The sequence below is a fragment of the Oncorhynchus kisutch genome, linkage group LG8 (genome assembly GCF_002021735.2).
Source record: "Oncorhynchus kisutch isolate 150728-3 linkage group LG8, Okis_V2, whole genome shotgun sequence".
NCBI lineage: Eukaryota > Metazoa > Chordata > Actinopteri > Salmoniformes > Salmonidae > Oncorhynchus > Oncorhynchus kisutch.
In genome coordinates this window covers 25,560,115-25,578,808 of record NC_034181.2, presented here as the reverse complement: position 1 = coordinate 25,578,808, position 18,694 = coordinate 25,560,115, and the positions used below count along the sequence as shown (strand labels likewise).

The 18,694-nt window shown below is 39.5% G+C and overlaps 1 protein-coding gene across 2 annotated transcripts; it reads left to right on the top strand.

The window, feature by feature from the left end:
- The first annotated feature begins 8,254 nt into the window (after positions 1 to 8,254).
- mier3b (mesoderm induction early response 1, family member 3 b) lies at positions 8,255 to 17,436 on the top strand. 2 transcript variants are annotated; one of them, XM_020490177.2, is made up of 13 exons: positions 8,255 to 8,360; positions 9,107 to 9,131; positions 9,407 to 9,552; positions 10,515 to 10,649; positions 10,957 to 11,080; positions 12,432 to 12,505; positions 12,717 to 12,789; positions 12,931 to 13,079; positions 13,175 to 13,256; positions 13,339 to 13,433; positions 13,605 to 13,732; positions 13,953 to 14,107; positions 14,348 to 17,436. In XM_020490177.2, exons 1-13 carry the CDS (start codon positions 8,352 to 8,354, stop codon positions 14,893 to 14,895), a joined length of 1,743 nt encoding a protein of 580 aa, XP_020345766.1. In that variant the 5' UTR covers positions 8,255 to 8,351; the 3' UTR covers positions 14,896 to 17,436. The 2 variants fall into 2 exon arrangements, with proteins under 2 accessions (XP_020345766.1, XP_031685800.1); XM_031829940.1 differs by lacking the exons at positions 8,255 to 8,360; positions 9,107 to 9,131; positions 9,407 to 9,552 and adding an exon at positions 10,003 to 10,090.
- The last annotated feature ends 1,258 nt before the right edge of the window (positions 17,437 to 18,694 follow it).

The following is an 18,694-nucleotide window of genomic DNA, read 5'->3' as shown; positions in this document are numbered from 1 at the left end:
ATTACTACCTCTGAGGGTTTAGAGCTTGAGGTAGTCACCTCAAACAAGTACTTGGGAGTATGGCTGGATGGTACACTGTCCTATCAAAGCTGCAGGATAAGGTTAAATCTAGACTTGGTTACCTACATCGTAATGGCTCCTCTTTCACCACAGCTGCCAAATTAACCCTTTTTCGGATGACCATCCTACCCATGCTGGATTTCGGAGACGTAATTTATTGATCGGCAAGTAAGGGTGCTCTCGAGCGGCTAGATGTTCTTTACCATTCGGCCATCAGATTTGCCACCAATGCTCCATATAGGACACATCACTGCACTCTATTCTCCTCTGTAAACTGGTCATCTCTGTATAGCTGTCGCAAGACCCACTGGTTGATGCTTATTTATCAAAACCCTATTAGGCCTCTCTCCACCCTATCTGAGATACCTACTGCAGCCCTCATCCTCCACATACAACATCCGTTCTGCCAGTCATATTCTGTTAAAGGTCCCCAAAGCACACACACATCCCTGGGTCGCCCCTCTTTTCAGTTTGCTGCAGATGGCAGCTGGAACGAGATGCAAAAAACACTCAAACTGCACAGTTTTATCTCTGTCTCTTCAATCAAAGACTCAATCATGGACACTCTTACTGACAGTTGTGGCTGCTTCACGTGATGTATTGTTGTCTCTACCTTCTTGCCTTTTTGCTGCTGTCTGTGCCCAATAATGCTTAATCCATCATGTTTTGTGCTGCTACCATGTTGTCCTGCTGCCATGTTGTGTTGCTGCCATGTTTTGCATCCCAGTATCTCTACTTGCACATCATCATCTGCAACTATATCACTCCAGTGTTAATGCTAAATAGTAATTATTTTTGCCACTATGGCCTGTTTATTGCCTTACCTCATTTGCACACACTGTATATAGATTTTTCTATTGTGTTATTGACTGTACGTTTGTCTATCCCATGTGTAACTCTTTGTTGTTGTTCTTTGTCACACTGTTTTGCTTTGTCTTGGCCAGGTTGCAGTTGTAAATGAGAGCGTGTTCTCAAAAACAGAAAATGTAATTAAATACAAATGTTGTTGTCATGTGGCGTTGCTACAATGCTGTGTTGTCTGTCATGTGTTGCTGCCGTGCTATGTCGTCGTCTTAGGTCTCTCTTTATGTAGTCTTGTGGTGTCACTCTTGTCGTGATGTGTGTTTTGTCCTAAATTTGTATTTTTAATCCCAGCCCCCATACCCACAGGAGGCCTTTTGCCTTAACTGACTTGTCTAGTTAAATAAAGATTAAATAAAAATGTTTACAAAAAATGTAAATGAGGTGAAAAGGAGACTGGCGTGTTTACGGTATGGACAATTTTCACTTAGCAGCTGGCCCATCTAGCGGAATTTGCTCAGTTCTGCTTCCAGGCACAATTGATGACAATAAACAGCAAGCTGTTGGTCCCACAGCTGCTATTCCTATCTATTCTATGGCACAGCCCATCAGATTGTTTTGGGTGACAAATTGGGGATGACACAGATGTAGGATTACAAAATTCTCTGAACTTTCCTGCTTATTCCCTCTTGATACCGGGAATCCTCCAACCAGGATTTGGGGAAAACCAGGGAATTTATAGAAAGTTCCCGGAATTTTGCAACCCTACAAAAAAATGGTTGTATTTTGAAAACATTTTGATAGTCCTTGTGTAGCTTCCAAACAAATACAGTTTACACGGGTCTATAACATCTGAGCTGCATCCAGGCTTTCATAACCAACTACAATTTCTTAGAACAGCTCCGTTGGTAGAGAAGCGCCTGCACTGCAGCTGCTACTCTTCCTTGCTGATTAGAAATTGTGGTTTACATAGAAACTGTAGCCTTCATGTAAACAGACACTGATCTGTTTCAAGTCAGGGCTTAACCTTAAATCAACATACACCGCATCAGCACAGCTGAGATATTCTTTAAGATTTGGTGACGTTGTAGTCAATGTGTTTGCTGTGGTTGGCAGTGGCTAGACCATTGACAAGGCATCATGTGTTGCCAGTGATGAAGTAAGATCTGTGATTACACATTGCCTTCAGTTTCCATGTGTCTGAGGTGTCTCGGTCATGTCTTTTATGATTTATGTTACTCCTGGCCATTTCTTAGAATCCTTCAGTGAGTTGCTGTGTAACCAGACAGACAGAAGTAAGCCCAGTAGCATTCTGTATTTAATGGAACAACTCTACGGATAGCTAACACTGAGCAAAGTTATAGCATGCAATGCAACTCATGACTCAATAGCCCAACTAACAGACCAAATAAAATAAAAAATAAGAAGAAATTCTACTTTATCCCATTTCTTATCATTTGTCCTGTTAACTAGCACCCTTATTGGCGTTAATGCCTATTCTTCTAGCCCTGGATCTCCTAAAAAAAACACAATGATGTAATTAGTGTAAACAAAAGGAGAAAATGCATTTCTGTAAATGATTGCTTCAAGGGAAGGGTATGCAATCCATCCGAGAATCTCAGAGACACCTGTACCTTGTCTGGCATGTAGCCTATTGCATCCACAATTCTTTATTCCATGTGCCAATGTATGCCTTGTAATTTTAAATACCCTCTCTGCATCAACTTGTTTTCATTTGTGTCGTGTTGAATTGGCAGCAGGGCTCCTGTCTCAGACATCTCATTTGTGATCGTCATGGGTAAAGTTAATGCGGGGTTCACTGCTGAATTACTAGATAGAAACCACCTCCTCACAAGGTGCTAACATGACAACCCTTTCACATGTTCACTGTTTATTTTTATCACAACCTACTTTTAAAACGTTGCCATAGTCATCAAGTGCATGTACATTAACTGAATTTAAAAAACGAATGTCAAGCACAACGTATTTAAAAGTATAATATTACACTATACTTGCATGGGTATTACTAGTGTTATTACAAAGGTATCAGGTATGTAATGTAACATAGAAACTAGTTATATTTACAGTTTCTCATAGTTTCACAGTTGTCCTCCAATGTGTGTGTTTAAGTGAGAAGCCTACACTCAGTTCTTATAATGTCAGGGTGGATGTTCAGTGGGTGCACTGAGCTCCAACCCTTTGAAAAACCTCTAATGTTTATCCAGAAAGCATAACCAAAATTGCATGTTTACTCCAATGCCTTCGAAGATGTTGATGCGTTAAGTGGAATGTATGTTGTTTTTGTCTCTACAGACCAGTGGCGGTTTGTGCCTTTCAAGATTAGGGAGGACACTTTTTTTTATGAGCATGGCCTTATTTTTATTACAGCATATTGGATGACTGTCATTCATATTCCATTCGCCCAGCTCAATGTAACATCGATAGGGTTAGGCTACTACATGATACTAAAATTTTCCCTATACCAATCATGAGGTTGTTACAACCTAGCCTACAAATATAAGTTTATAATTTTGGTGCACAAGACAAGAAACAAAATTGGAGTAATCAAGGTGACCGACAATGACAAATTCAATACCATATTGAACACTCTTGCCTGCATCTAGCTGATCTGGGGTGTAATCATTAGTTCAAACATGAGTTTCTATTGGACAAATTCAGGTAGGTCCCTCCTCATTACGTTCCGTTTGGTTCCGTTTAATTAAGAAACATTTTGCAACAGAATCTTCGTAATGAATAGACCTCTGATCATTCGCACACAGTTCACTTTCATAGCAGCCACATAGATCATCACTTTGCTCGTTGTATAATTCCTTCTCGACTCTACGCGCTCCCCTCCTCCTCCTCTCACCTTTTCCCTTTGCTACACAGCCTACATCGATGTCACCATATTAATGTTATAGTCAACAAACTAGAACTAGCGCGTTAGCAAACCCACAGTCCAACCCATGTGTACAATCATGCAGTACAGTGTACAGCAAGCAGTTTAGCAGTTACACCAGCAGGCTCCAGTGGCAATAAATGAATACAATCGAAAGATTACCTTGCTTGGAAGAGTTGCAGCGTTGGATAGCTTTAGCCAGCTAGCTAACATAAACATAATTCCTCTCAGGTTGTCCAACACAGAGATAGCATTCCTCTCTGTTTGAGTCAGGTTGTTGAGTAGAAATCTCTCACCACATCTTATGCACAGCAGTGCATTCAATCCTTTGATTGAATGGACAAGATGTTAGTTCATACTGCAAGAGCTCTGATAGGTTGGATGATGTCCTCCAGGAGTCGTAATAATTACTGTGTAAGTCTATGGAAGGAGGTGGGAACCACGAGCCTCCTAGGTTTTATATTGAAGTCAATGTACCCAGAGGAGGACTGAAAATAGCTGTCCTCCGCCTACACCATGGTGCTGTTGATGCTACTGTAGACCATCATTGCAAAACAGTGCGTTTTAAATCGGTTATTTGGTGATATGTGAATATTTTTACCTAAAAATGATAACCTTTTAAATGTTTAACTATTATAAGTTCCCTTCCTCCTCTGATGAGCCTCCACTGCTCCAGACAACACCACCAGAAAGATACAAGGCATGAAATAGACATTTTAATTTCTCCTCTGAGTGTCTACCCCACTCAAAGAAATTATATCAGCAGTGTGGGTACAGGCTCTGCAGTGAATGGAAGAGTCTGAATCACAAGCCTGTAGGCCCCCAATGTATACCCCCTCTCTTCTCCTCTATCCATAACCCACAACATTATTAGACCCCATTGTTGATTGTTGTCATCATTGTTGATTTTGATCAAAACCCACTTCTTCCTACAAGTTTTATTGTGGTGGTTGATTATGTATTAACTACCCTGGAACTGAGCCATATTGGTGGTGATGATGATGATGTGAAAAAAGAGTCAAATCCATGAAACAATGATGTTATTATACATTACATATTTTCACATTACCATACTCTTATTTGAGGTTGCTGACCATCTCTGCTTTTTGAGCACAAACTAACTCTCTTCGCAATAAAGGTAATGAAGTATGGATGTGTGTCTTCCTGAGCCCAGCTGCTCCGTGAGTGAGTTAGTTAGTGTTATTATCTGTTTGTGAAATCCTGTAATCCAAACCCACACCACCCACCTGCTCACAGATAGGGCCACGCTGCTGCCTTTTGGAGCCCTCTGCTTTAAAAACACTGCAGTGGACCTCTGTGCCTCCAGAAAGGATTCATACCCATTGACTTATTCCACATTTTGTTTTGTTACAGCCAGAATTCAAAATGGCTTAAATATTTAAGTTTTTCTCCCCCATCTACACACAATGCTCCATAATGACAAAGTGAAAACATGTTTTTAGATATTTCTGCAAATTTATTGAAATTAAATAAGTAAATAAATATCTAATTTACATAATTATTCACACCCCTAAGTCAATACATGTTAGAATCACCTTCGGCAGCTATTACAGCTATACGTTTTTCAGGGAAAGTCTAAGTGGTTTACACACCTGAATTGTGCAATATTTGCACATTTATTCTTTTTTAAATCCTCAAGCTCTTCAAGTTGGTTGTTGATCATTAATAGACAGCCATTTTCAAGTATTGCCATAGATTTTCAAGACGATTTAAGTCAAAACTGTAACTAGGCCACTCAGGAACTTTCAATGTTGTCTTGGTAAGCAACTCCAGTGTACAGTGCATTTGGAAAGTATTCAGACCCCTTGACTTTTTGACACATTGAGAGCACCCCTCCAGCTAGGATGGAGCCGTCACTCCTCAACAGGCCAGGCTTGGTCCTGTTTGTGGGTGAGTCCCAGAAAGAGGGACAATTATCTACAAATTCAATTTTTGGGGAGGGGCAGAAAACAGTTTTCAACCAGCGATTGAGTTGTGAGACTCTGCTGTAGAGCTCATCACTCCCCCTAACTGGGAGGGGGCCAGAGACAATTACTCGATGCCGACACATCTTTCTAGCTGATTTACACGCTGAAGCTATGTTGCGCTTGGTGACCTCTGACGGTTTCATCCTAACATCGTTGGTGCCGACGTGGATAACAATATCCCTATACTGTCTACACTCGCCAGTTTTAGCTTTAACCAGCATCATCTTCAGATTAGCCTTAACGTCGGTAGCCCTAAACATCAGCACCACAGGTAACTTCCATAATGCTGTGAACAATCTAAGAGACAAGGTAAGAAGGGCCTTCTACACTATCAAAAGGAACACACATTTTGAGATCCCAATTAGGATCTGGCTAAAAAATCCTTGAATCAGAACCAATTTCCCTTTATAGTTGTGAGGTCTGCGGTCTGCTCACCAACCAAGAATTCACAAAATGGTACAAACACCAAATTGAGACTCTGCATGCAGAATCCTGCAAAAACATCAATGTGCAATGTAAAACACCAAATAATGCATGCAGAATAAAATTAGACCGATACCCTTTTATTATCAAAATCCAGAAAAGAGCCAGTCAATTCTACAGCCACCGAAAAGGAAGCGATTCCCAAACCATCCTTAACAAAGCCATCACCTACAGAGAGATCCAACCAAATCACGAGAAAAAAGAAAGATAATTACTTGACACATTGGAAAGAAATAACAAAAAAAACAAGCAAACTAGAATGCTCTTTGGCCCTAAACAGAGAGTACACAGTGACAGAATACCTGACCACCGGGTCTGACCCAAAATTAAGGAAAGACATAGTGAACATAGCATTCCTATTGAGAAAAGCCTCCAAAAGCAGACCTGGCTCTCAAGAGAAGACATGCTATGTGCACACTGCCCACAAAATGTGGTGGAAACTGAGCTGCACTTCCTGACCACCTTCCAAATGTATGACCATTATTAGAGACACATATTTCACTCAGATTACACAGACCCACAAAGAATTTGAAAACAAATCCAATATTGATAAACTCCCATATCTATTGGGTGAAAATATATTACATTTTGTACTTTAACTATTTGCACATCATTACAACACTGTATACAGACAAAATATGACGTTTGAAATGTCTAAGTGTAATGTTTACTGTTCATTTGTTATTATCTATTTCACCTGCTTTGGAAATGTAAACATATGTTTCCCATGCAAATAAAGCCTCTTAAATAAATAAATAAAGAGAGAGAGAGAGAATAGAGAGAGAGAGAGAGAGAGAGAGAGAGAGAGAGAGAGAGAGAGAGAGAGAGAATAGAGAGAGAGAGAGAGAGAATAGAGAGAGAGAGAGAATAGAGAGAGAGAGAGAATAGAGAGAGAGCGAGAGAGAGAGCGAGAGAGAGAGAGAGAGAGAGAGAGAGAGAGAGAGAGAGAGAGACTATTTCCTCTGCACAGATTCTGTCAGACCTGGGCCCTGACAGTAAATCTCAGTAAGACCAAAATAATGGTGTTCCAAAAAAGGTCCAGTTGCCAGGATCACAAATACAAATTCCATCTAGACACTGTTGCCCTAGAGCACACAAAAAACGATACATACCTTGGCCTAAACATCAGCGCCACAGGTAACTTCCACAAAGCTGTGAACGATCTGAGAGACAAGGCAAGAAAGGCATCAAAGGGAACATAAATTTCAACATACCAATTAGGATCTGGCTAAAAATACTTGAATCAGTCATAGAGCCCATTGCCCTTTATGGTTGTGAGGTCACCAACCAAGACTTCACAAAATGGGACAAACACAGCATCACAGCAGCAAGATTTGTGACTTGTTGCCACAAGAAAAGTGCAACCAGTGAAGAACAAACACCATTGTAAATACAACCCATATTTATGCTTATTTATTTTCCCTTGTGTACTTTAACCATGTGTACATTGTTACAACACTGTATATATATATATATATATATATATATATATATATATATATATGACATTTGTAATGTCTTTATTGTTTTGAAACTTCTGTACGTGTAATGTTTACTGTTAATTTTGATTGTTTATTTCACTTTTGCATATTATCTACCTCACTTGCTTTGGCAATGTTAACACATGTTTCCCATGCCAATAAAGCCCCTTGAATTGAATTGAATTGACACTCCATTTATAGTAGTTCAGCTGTGCCCCCTACTGGTTTTATGAGTTGGGTCTGCAATGGGTAGGGACTATGGAAATTGCCTGTTAACTGGTTTGCCTGAATTGACATTGTCTGATTTAGTTGTTGTACATTTAGTAAATTGCATGATTTTCATCTATTCAAGGAAAAGGAAATTCAGCATTATGAATAGTAATTTCAGAAGTTATTCAACAGTATCTGCTTGGATAGTGGTTTCTGACAGGTCTCAAATTAATACAAACCAATTGAACGTACAATCAGTACATTTTTTATCCCAGTACATTTTTACAGTAACATTCCTGGCTAGATTTTGACCGTAGTTAGCCTACCAGTGTTAAATTTGAAAGACGTCACGACTACTGTTACCTGGATCTCTGATTGGTTCAGAGACTCTATCCGGGTACTGAGCTGGAACGAGCTAAAGGTACCAATATGGCGGAGGTAAGAGGGAAAACAGGGGAGAAGCATTAGATTTTAAATCGATGTTTAGAAAATGTGTGTTGCTAACTTTCTATTTAAATGTAGTCGATTACATAGATTAAGTTGTTTTTGTTCAATATTTGTGGTTTTGTGTCAAAATTGCTGCAAATATCCCTCTAAAATATGTTTGAATGTATACACCGATCCTTCACGACAAGGCCTGTTCGCTCTCAGCTGCTTTGCTAAGGTCTACCGGGCAGACTCAAACGCCAATTTGACGTGGGAAGAAAAATAAATAGACTTGATTTACAATGAATTGCGATTGTGTTTTTCGGTTCTTGTGTAAAAAGAAAAACATCGCCTATAACTGGTGAATTGTTCACAGTTTTAGGTTACCGTGTACGAGGCTAAACAATAATTGTTTTTTAAAATTGTCAATAAGGTTAGCTTTAACGCTAATTTCAGAGCATTGACAGTACACAAAACTGGATATAGGGGCCTTGATGTTATTTTGCGTGCCACATCCAAATGGTATGATATTGCTACTTAATATTACAATTCTATAACATTAAATAAACCGCTGTGCGTTCGGTATGTGTTTTCTGGTTGCGGAAAAATGCAGCTCTTTTTATTTATTTATCCTGGTGGATATTATCGACAATGTCTGCTGTAAAAATAAATGTTTGTTTGAACGAAATTGTAACAGTTATATTCACAGTTTCAAAATTGCTTAATTGGCGCTATTATATTTTTGTTCTTCTAAACAGGCTTCCTTCGGGAGTTCGAGCCCAGGTAATGTCGGAATTATTTTTTTAATGGAACTTGAATGTGAAATTATATATGACATTTCCATTTTATATTCAGTTAATGTTTTGATACCATGTAGCTAAATACATTTATAAAATCTTTATTCAGGAAGTAATTCTTGTAAATTATTTAATTGTGCTGTGGGTGCGCCAATGGTATTGACAAGCAGTGTCAGTTTTGTCAAGAGTATCTTAATTTATTTGTGGTTGTCCTTGTAACGGTGCCTTTAAACTGCATTCTAAAATAGTTTTTGCCCACAGTTGGCTCTTTGTCGTCGGAAGATCATGACTTCGATCCGTCAGCCGAGATGCTAGTTCATGAATATGACGATGAGAGGACTTTGGAGGAGGAAGAGTCATTTGAGGGCGAGAGAAACTTCAACTCAGAGATAGCCGATCTAGAGAAGGTTGGTTGGCTATAGCTACAGATTGTAACACCAGATAATGTGATTTAACCCAACTTTTTTTTACCATTATATTGGTAGTTACAGGTGTGACTATACGAAACATCAGCAGAGATGAACTAACCTTGTATTAGTGATTGGTGGAAACAGGAGTCTCGTAAAATGGATGCATCCAGTTGCACGGGGTCCTTTTGATTTGAGAAAATGCTCTGATATTAAAATAATTTTGTTCATTAAGTAATCCAACAATGTGTATGTCGCCACCTTGTCTATTTCAAGTCTTCTCTCATTAATTGAGACAGGTGTGTCCACCCCCAAAGTGCTGCATGACAGACATCCCTGTCTCGATCAATGTGAGAAGACTTGAAATAGAAAAGATGGCGGCATACACATTGTTGGATTACTTCATGGACCAAAATATTTTAGTTATTTTAATAGAGCACTTTCTGAATTCAAACAGACCCACTGCAACTGGACACAGACATTTTATGAAACTCCTTTTTCCACGAATCGAGGGCGAAGATGGTATCGCCAATACCAGGTTAGTTGGAAAAATCTCTGACAATGTTTTTTAATATCCACACCTGTAATTACCAGTATAATGGTACACATCTTTTTCCCATGAAATCACATTATCTGGTTTTACAATCTGTAGCTAGATTGGCTAATAATATAAATTAATATACTGTTTCCTTTCTTCTAGACAGGCATTGTAGTTGTAATTTTTATTGGAATATTAAAAAATTCTGTCTATGCTTGAATTACCACTTCCCTACTTCAATGAATAAAATGTTATAGGCTTGGGGGGAAGCATAATGTATACATGACTATGTTCTGTGTTATTATGGAAACAGACACTGTGTCATGGAACTTTTTGTCTAACCATTCTTCACATAGCAGACATGAAATATCATGATTTTGATTGTAGAGACATGGTCTAATAGGATTTCTATTGGTTGTAACAGGAGGGGAACATGCCCTTGGAGGAACTGCTGGCCATCTACCGCTACGAGGCGTCTGTCAGTACAGCTGCAGGATCCAGCATGGACAGCTCTTCTGGGGAGCTGACGGATGAACTGCCAGACATGACTTTGGACAAGGTGAGCAAAATTCAGATTTGATAAATGGAATATTAATATATATTAAATATATTTTAAAAATGTCACTGTGTACTGTATAGACAAATTTGTGGATATTGAAAGAGGTTTTCAGTCAAATGTATTTGTTATATCATCAGTAGGCCATCTATCCCAACTATTATTACGTTATATGTGTCTTACTTTTGTATTACCTCCAAGGTGTGGTTACGACAGATATGAAGCAAAACAAACTTGGAATTTTTAGGGTCAATTGATCCTTGGCGGGTTACCTTCTAACGTTACAAATGGTGATTGTGTTCTTCCACAGGAGGAGATTGCTAAAGACCTGCTATCAGGAGACTATGAGGAGGAGACCCAGTCCTCCGCTGATGACCTTACTCCTTCAGTCACTTCCCACGAGGCCACTGACTTCTTCCCCAGAACACTCAGATGTAAGGCAATTCACTTCAATTGCAACTTTATTGGGACACCTCAGGGGTAAATAAGACATTGTCAGAGCTCAAGAGACTAATTACAAAATGCAGATTCATATAGTGCTTTATAGTGTGAAAGTTATGAGTAACTGCAATATTTTAATTATTAAAGCTGCAATATAACTTTTTGGGCGACCCAACCAAATTCACAGAAATCTTATGTATTTATTTATTTAATATCCAAAACATACAATATACTTTCAGTGAAGCCGCTCAACAACTACATCATACCAGTCATCCAACAGAGTCCCATTCAGAGCGACACACAGAAGCATCCAGGGTCAATGCTTGGATGGGCACATTGACTGATCTCCCACCAGGCCAAAAATTGTGAACCCAACCCCTCCAAGATCCCTCCCACAGTTCCCCAATAGCTGCCCCATAACCATTCGAAACCCCTCCCAAGAAGAAAAATTTAAAAAATAAAATTAATTCCATTCCCCCAAGAACCCCCACCACCCCCCAAATGCATCAACAACCAAGAGAATGAACTAAAGAGAAAAAAAAGAAAGACAGAAGAAAACAGCAAACAACAATGCAAAAAAAGTATTAAATAAATAAATACATTTCAAACAAAGGACATCGAGGACAACTAAAATCATAACAGCAATGCCAAATGTATATGTTTGTGTGCGTGTCTGGCACTATTACGTGCATGTGTGTGTTCTTGTATGCGTTTATTTGAATGAGTGTGCGTATATGCATGTGTACAAACACCTGCATGGCATCAGCCTCAGGCAAACCGGCATTAGTTGTAAAAACACTGCCCCTCAAACAATTTTTATTATGTTTATTTTTTAAATGTTGATTATTTTTATGTCATTCTCATTGAATGCACGTCTAAGAAACGGTAGATATGTTCTATGTGAGCTATTTCTATGCTTCCTGTTATGTTTTGCGTCTTTTACTTTCGGTTTTGTACACAAGCTTCAAACAGCTGAAAATTCTATATTTTTGCTTATGGAAAGTATATTTCACAGTGGTTTCGATGGTACAATGATTATCTACACTATACTTGCTTGTTTTGTCACACAAATTGAAATTAGGCAAACCATTCGAATTTTAGCAACCTGAAAATGTCAACGCGATTTCTGCGTAGTGCATCTACTGTGAAGTGCAGGTGTCATTATTAACAAAAGCACAGTAACTTATTTATGTTGTGCTTTGTCAGCATTTATCCCCTCCCAAACATTCATATCATCTTTTAATATGATCTTATCTTGTCACGTGATGAGTTGATAAGCACAGGACGCCATTCGGATAGCAATCATTTTAATGGGGAGTGCCCTTTCTGTCTTTGCATTGTCAGCTAACACTATCTACGACGGTGATAAGGAGTCGGAGTGTGAGGAGGATGGGCCAAGCCCCGAGGACTCCAGAAAGGTAAGAATCCTGTCCTTTTTAAAGGTGACTTTATTTGAAGGGGATACAAGATTAGGTTTCCCATAAGCACTAATTGGAGGTCAGTTATTTTACTTTCCAATGGTTACAGTTATTTAGTGACCTTATTTTGGATAACTGAACCTAGACCTGCATTTGGAAACATGGTGCTGCATGTTCTGTTTTGAGCGGTAAGTCTGTTTGTATTTCACAGGAAATAATGGTGGGATCGCAGCACCAAGCAGAGGTCCCCACTCACCTCTGTCACTATGGTGTTGATGAAAAGGGTGAGTGGAGGCTTTCTTACGAGGTTAACCCATAAACATATTGTCAAAGTTGCATTTGACAGTCAGATATTTAGAAGTGTTTCCAAGTGTAATATTGCATAGTGTCTAACATTGTGATTGTCATCTGCCATTTTCGTACAGTATATGAAGATGATGACCAGTTGCTATGGACCCCGGACGTGTTGTCAGAGAGTAAGGTCAGGGACTTCCTGTGTGAGGAGTTGTCATGGGCAACTGACGAGAGGACAAGAAGTGACACGGCAGGAGCTCATGTGAAAGACAATGAGCAGGTCAGTCATCACTTTAAGACTCACTGGATGTCATAACATTAGATATGCTCCTGCTGCCATCAGAGTTCACCTATTCCTCTGTCGTCTCCCTGTAGGCTCTGTATGAGCTTGTGAAATGCAACTACGATACCCACAAAGCATTGGAGCGGTATTGCAGTAATGTGAAATCCTCAAAGGGTAAGTTACCATTTTGAATGATTAGTAGACTCATAAATGTCACTCTATTGTGAGGGAAAATGACTCCGTGTGATTTTTGCAGAGGAATCCCCACCGTGGTCTGAAGATGAATGCAGAAACTTTGAACATGCACTACAGATATACGATAAGAATTTTCACCTCATACAGAAACACAAGGTGGGACTCTCTCTGTTACTGATTAAAGGGTGGAGAAATTATCATAATGTTGAAAGCTTCTGTAAGGATATGGACACTTTTTTTATTTAGACTTTCTTTAAAAAGCCTTTGACACTAACTTCCTGTGTTGTAGAACTTTTCTCTTTATCATGTATTTCTGCCCTTCATCAGGTTAAGACACGGACGGTAGCTGAATGTGTGGCCTTTTACTACATGTGGAAGAAGTCGGAGCGCTTTGATTTCTTCGTCCAGCAGAACCGCTTTGGCAAAAAGAAATATAGCAGCTATCCTGGCGTAACGTAAGTGATCGTTCATTCTGCTCAACAGTAGTAACTGAGGTCTGAATTCATTGCCAAATGTATGTAGACAGTTCTCTCTGAATATGATGAAAGCCTGTGTTTGCAGATTTTATTTTATTGTGCTTGCAACTACATGAAAGGGGTGGCTCATGGTTATTAAAGGAGAATGTGTCTATGGCTGAGTGTGTGTTAACCTCGTGTGTCTTCCCTCTGCCTGCAGGGACCTGATGGACCGGCTGGTGGACGAGGCAGAGGGCCTGGCAGTAGACAGCTCCTCCTCTGTTTGCTCAGGTGGAGGAGGAGGGGTGAGGATGGAGCCCACCACAGAGCAGCAGCTCAGCCTGCTCAACTCCATCACTGCCAGCGACCTCACAGGTTAGTCAACAGGGTCTCAGATGTTCCACACTGCATGTAGCACAAACTGACCCCATCATCCTTGACAGGGTAACTATATTTTTCACAAGCCTAACTTCAGATCTGGTATTCAGTATGAATCTACAGTACACATATTATACACAACAATACAACTTTATACAATCTACATAAGTCCTAAAAACAATACATATGAAATCCACAGATAACCAAGTAGTTTATATACGTGTCCCCCTCCCTCAGCCCTGAGTAACAGCGTGGCCACAGTGTGCAGCCCAGCGGAGGTGAGCTGCCTGGACTCGTACAGTTTCCCCCCTCTGGAGAGCCTCCACCGGGGGTCGCTGGCCCACGACGAGCCCCTGGGCTTTCCATCCAACGGAGGGGACCCCAACTGTCTCAACATGCTGGATGCTGGCTTCTACCACTCGGACCTGGGCCAGCTGGGTGGGGTGTGCGGGGCCAAGGAATGTGAGCGGCCCTCTAAGAGGCTCAAGTTGGCACTGCCCGACTCCTTCATCAACGATGCTTCTGTGGGAAACCTCGGAGTGGACTTTGAGGGGCGGCGGAAAATGACACACCACCGTATCACTGGCACCAAAATGGCAGTGTCCGTCACAGACTTTGGGAGTTTGGCGGGGAGCCCAACAGACTTATGGGAGCACACACACGGCATCACGCACAGCACAGCACGGCGCTCCAGTCAGTGTGACCTCCCGCCGCCCCGCCCCCAAAGTTCCACCTTTAAAACCACCCTCCCATGTGTACATAAGACTCACTCACTGGAGAATTAGATTTGTATTTAATAATTATATATATGAATATACATTTATTTCATTTGTGAAATATGACATCAGTGATGTCTTTATCGTATAGAACTAAAAATCTTGATTTCTCAAGAGTTTATATAGCCATTTATTTTCTCTGGTCCTGAGATGTTTAATGTTTGTGTATAGTGTGGTCCGGCACAAGGCTGCGGATAGACAGTTGTTTGTCCCCCCCCCCTCCCCAAGTTATCCTGTCACTCATATTCAGCTGCCAAAACATCTTTGTTCTGGTTTCATATGTAGTTTGTTCATTGTTAAAGTAGTACTTTTGATTGAATATCAGTGTTTACAGGTAATTATAGTATCCAGGCTTGGGCAAATGTTATTTTGTCTGAGATGAGCCTGGGGTTTGTATTTAATGCAACAACACTCATTGTTGTGGAGGCGTTGTAGGATATAACTCGTTATAACCTCCCTCTCTGCCTTTGTTTTTTTCTCCTGTAGAAGCTTATTTTGTACTCAACCTGCTTTTTTCAGACCTTAACAGTCCAAAGTGGCCAAACCGGAGGAGAATGTTCTAGAAATGTAACAGTATATTATATGATCATTTCTCATTGTTCATTTGTGAGTCGTGACAGGTCAAGACAGTTTTAAATTTAGAGACTATAAGGCTGAATCTAACACCCCAATAAGCAGAGCAGCTTTATCTGTCCATCAGATTGTCTGAAACGTTTCCTTAAAAATCGCTCGTATTGCCCCAGAAATTAGTCTATATCATGAAAATATTTTACTTTATGAAGGAAAATGTTTTTTTGGATTGGTATAAGTGTTGCTTTGAGATGTCATGTGTTCAGTTACAGTAATGTATATAGTTTCTACCCTATACTCTTGGCACAATACAAATCTATTTGGCCCAGGCAAGTTGTGCTGTTTGCATGTTTATCATGGAGTTCGTTGAGCTTGACCACTCAGCAAAACAAATGATTCTAAATTGTATTGCAACTAAAACAGCCTGCGTAAGATTGTTAGAAGTATTATTTCCTTATTTAAAGCCACTTTCATGTAACTTCCACAGTACGGACTGGAGGATGCCTTTTATTATCCGGTCTATAAATTAATGTCCAGTTGCAGTCTAACAGCCTACTTCTATTTCTCTTGACTGAACTAATTGTGAATTGTTGATTGTCGTGGAGTCATCACTGTGTTAATGAGTGCAGTAATAGTGTTTACTTAATTTAACTATGCATTGTGAGTTGGATAATTAGTTCGTTTTGGGGGTATTTAATTCTGAATGTCAGGCACAGAAGTCCATAGATTTTTACATAAAGATGTACCATCCAATAATTCACTATCCTGAGTGTGTCCTGTCGGGTTTCTTGCATATTATCATTGGTTTTACCTAGGTAGGTGTTATCTAGTCACTATTTCTATGGCAAACATTGGAGTCGGCTGTTTTCACCTTGCATTGTTTCCCCAAATGTGGACAGTTTCATGTAAATAATAGCTAATAGCCTTGAAAATGTCTTCATTGACTTAAACTTGTGAATCTGGGTTGATACAAAGACTTTAAATTGTATTCCTTTTAAAAGGGCAATGTGTAGATATGTGCAGCCATTACATGTTCTTACGTTTTACTGATGGACTTTGTTTGGATACTTGGGGGACAATGCATGCTAGCTGTGTGACAGTTCTTGAAAATGTACAACAAAAAGGCTTTACCTAAGACTTATTAATATATTATTCAATGTCGCATTTTGTGTTCTGAAGTCTGCAATCATATGTACAAATCCCATTTTGTTTCTCTTTTATCATTTTATTTCCACATTGCTGTCTTTGTCTTGGTGATAAAGGGATTGCTTCTGTAGTCCCTATCTTGAGAGATGGGTCTAGTCCAGAATCAAGCCCTTGTCCCTATCCCTTAGGTACTTGCATAGATCTGGTATGGTTGGATAAATATAACCAAAAATGGTATACCATATTGCTTATACCCATCAAATACTTACAGATACATCAAGTGCCTAGGGAGATGTACCAAATGATTGTTGCTCACCATCATACAAAGTGCAGATGCAGTGGGTGTGTCCAGGTGCTCTCTAGCTTTAGAAGTGCAGGGATATATTTTTCACCCAATGGTTTGTACAAAGACTCGGAAATACTGTCTGAATGTAAAGGTCATTGACTAGTAGATTAATATTTAGATTTTACAACCCTGTGCTGAAATCTCGTGATTTCATTGAGACTTGTGTGTAAGAAAGCACTAAACTAATTCCTTTTATATTTTGTATTGTGTTTTGAAGATAGAGGGGGGGGGGTGACCTATAGCAGATATATATATATATATATATCTATATATATATATAAAATCTAGTTCTGTGAATAAAACCTGCAAAACGTGTATCCAGAAATAGACAATCAACACATTTACAATCAAATGTTAAGAAAATCTTTGTTTATAAGAATTGTACATAGACACTGAATTGTTTTTTTTCTTTTGGTTTTAAGCATTTTGTATTTTCTGGTCTTTAATACATGGTGTACGGATCCAGAAAAAAAGATCTGGAAAATGTCTCAAGACTCCTGCTTTGACTTGTGTGACAGCACAATTGTGATTTTTGTGGTGTTCCCTAAAATGTGTTACCTGTCTCCAACTTCTTCACTGACATCACTATGGTGGGTCTATACTTTATAGTTGTCCCCCACAATCGGGGTGGGGACTGTGGATCTCCGTCTGTTCATACGTTAGTCACATGGGATATCTCAGACAGCAAAGGCCTGATTTTGAAGAAACATCGGTGAATGATCTGTCATTCCATAGAGATCCAGCATTTACAAAATTACACTGATTGGCCAGATGGTGGTGCTATAAGAGACTGGAAATGCCAACTTTGAAAGGTCACACCCCTCACCTTGTGACCAACATGAAAGTTGGTACATATATCCCTCCTCACAAGGAACACATTTGTCTTAGGTCTGCCGTGATGGACTTTCTGCCATTTAGAATTTTGTCAAATAAACCCTGCTCTTCTGGTACTGAATGACCGATCTGCATGAAACTGGCATCTATGGACAAAGGTCTCTCAATGCAATATTTTCAAGACTAGTACCAATAAAAATTCACGTGGGTGTGGTCAAGAACATAAATACATATAAATCAGTTAAGGATATTCACATTGTAACACAGTTTGGTAAGTGTTTAAAACACTTTCAAGACATCGACCACACAGTGGCACTATAACAGACATGTTTATATCTTTTCATCTGTTTGACTTGTGTACTGAAATTTGGCACACATGCTCAGGGAAATTAGTCTAGCTAAGCCACGTGATATTGCAGACATTTTGATGAAAGTTGAGTGAATGATGCTCTTGCCATAAAGAGACGTCTTTTACAAAATGACACTGATTGGCCCAAGGACGACATGTTTACTGTGTGTTCCCGAAGAAAACTACATTATAGGGGGTTTTGGCATAATGTATCTCAGGTTCTGTAGTAGTCACATCGTGTCTGGCAATTTGTACTTTTCTAACAGTACTAAGAATGTGTTAGAAGTACTTAAAGTTTTGAAATCAAAATGTACTTTGAGCGCAGTATACAATATTATGTCTAGTTTAGTAGGTTAAACAACGATGCAAAATCTGAATACAAAATCATTATATTCTGTGGCTGTATGAAATAGCAAACATAACGCGAATTAGGCTACCTGCCGCCCCGGTTAGAGCGTTGGACTAGTAACCGAAAGGTTGCAAGATCGAATCCCCGAGTTGACAAGGTAAAAATCTGTCGTTCTGCCCCTGCTAGTTCCTAGGCCGTCATTGAAAATAAGAAT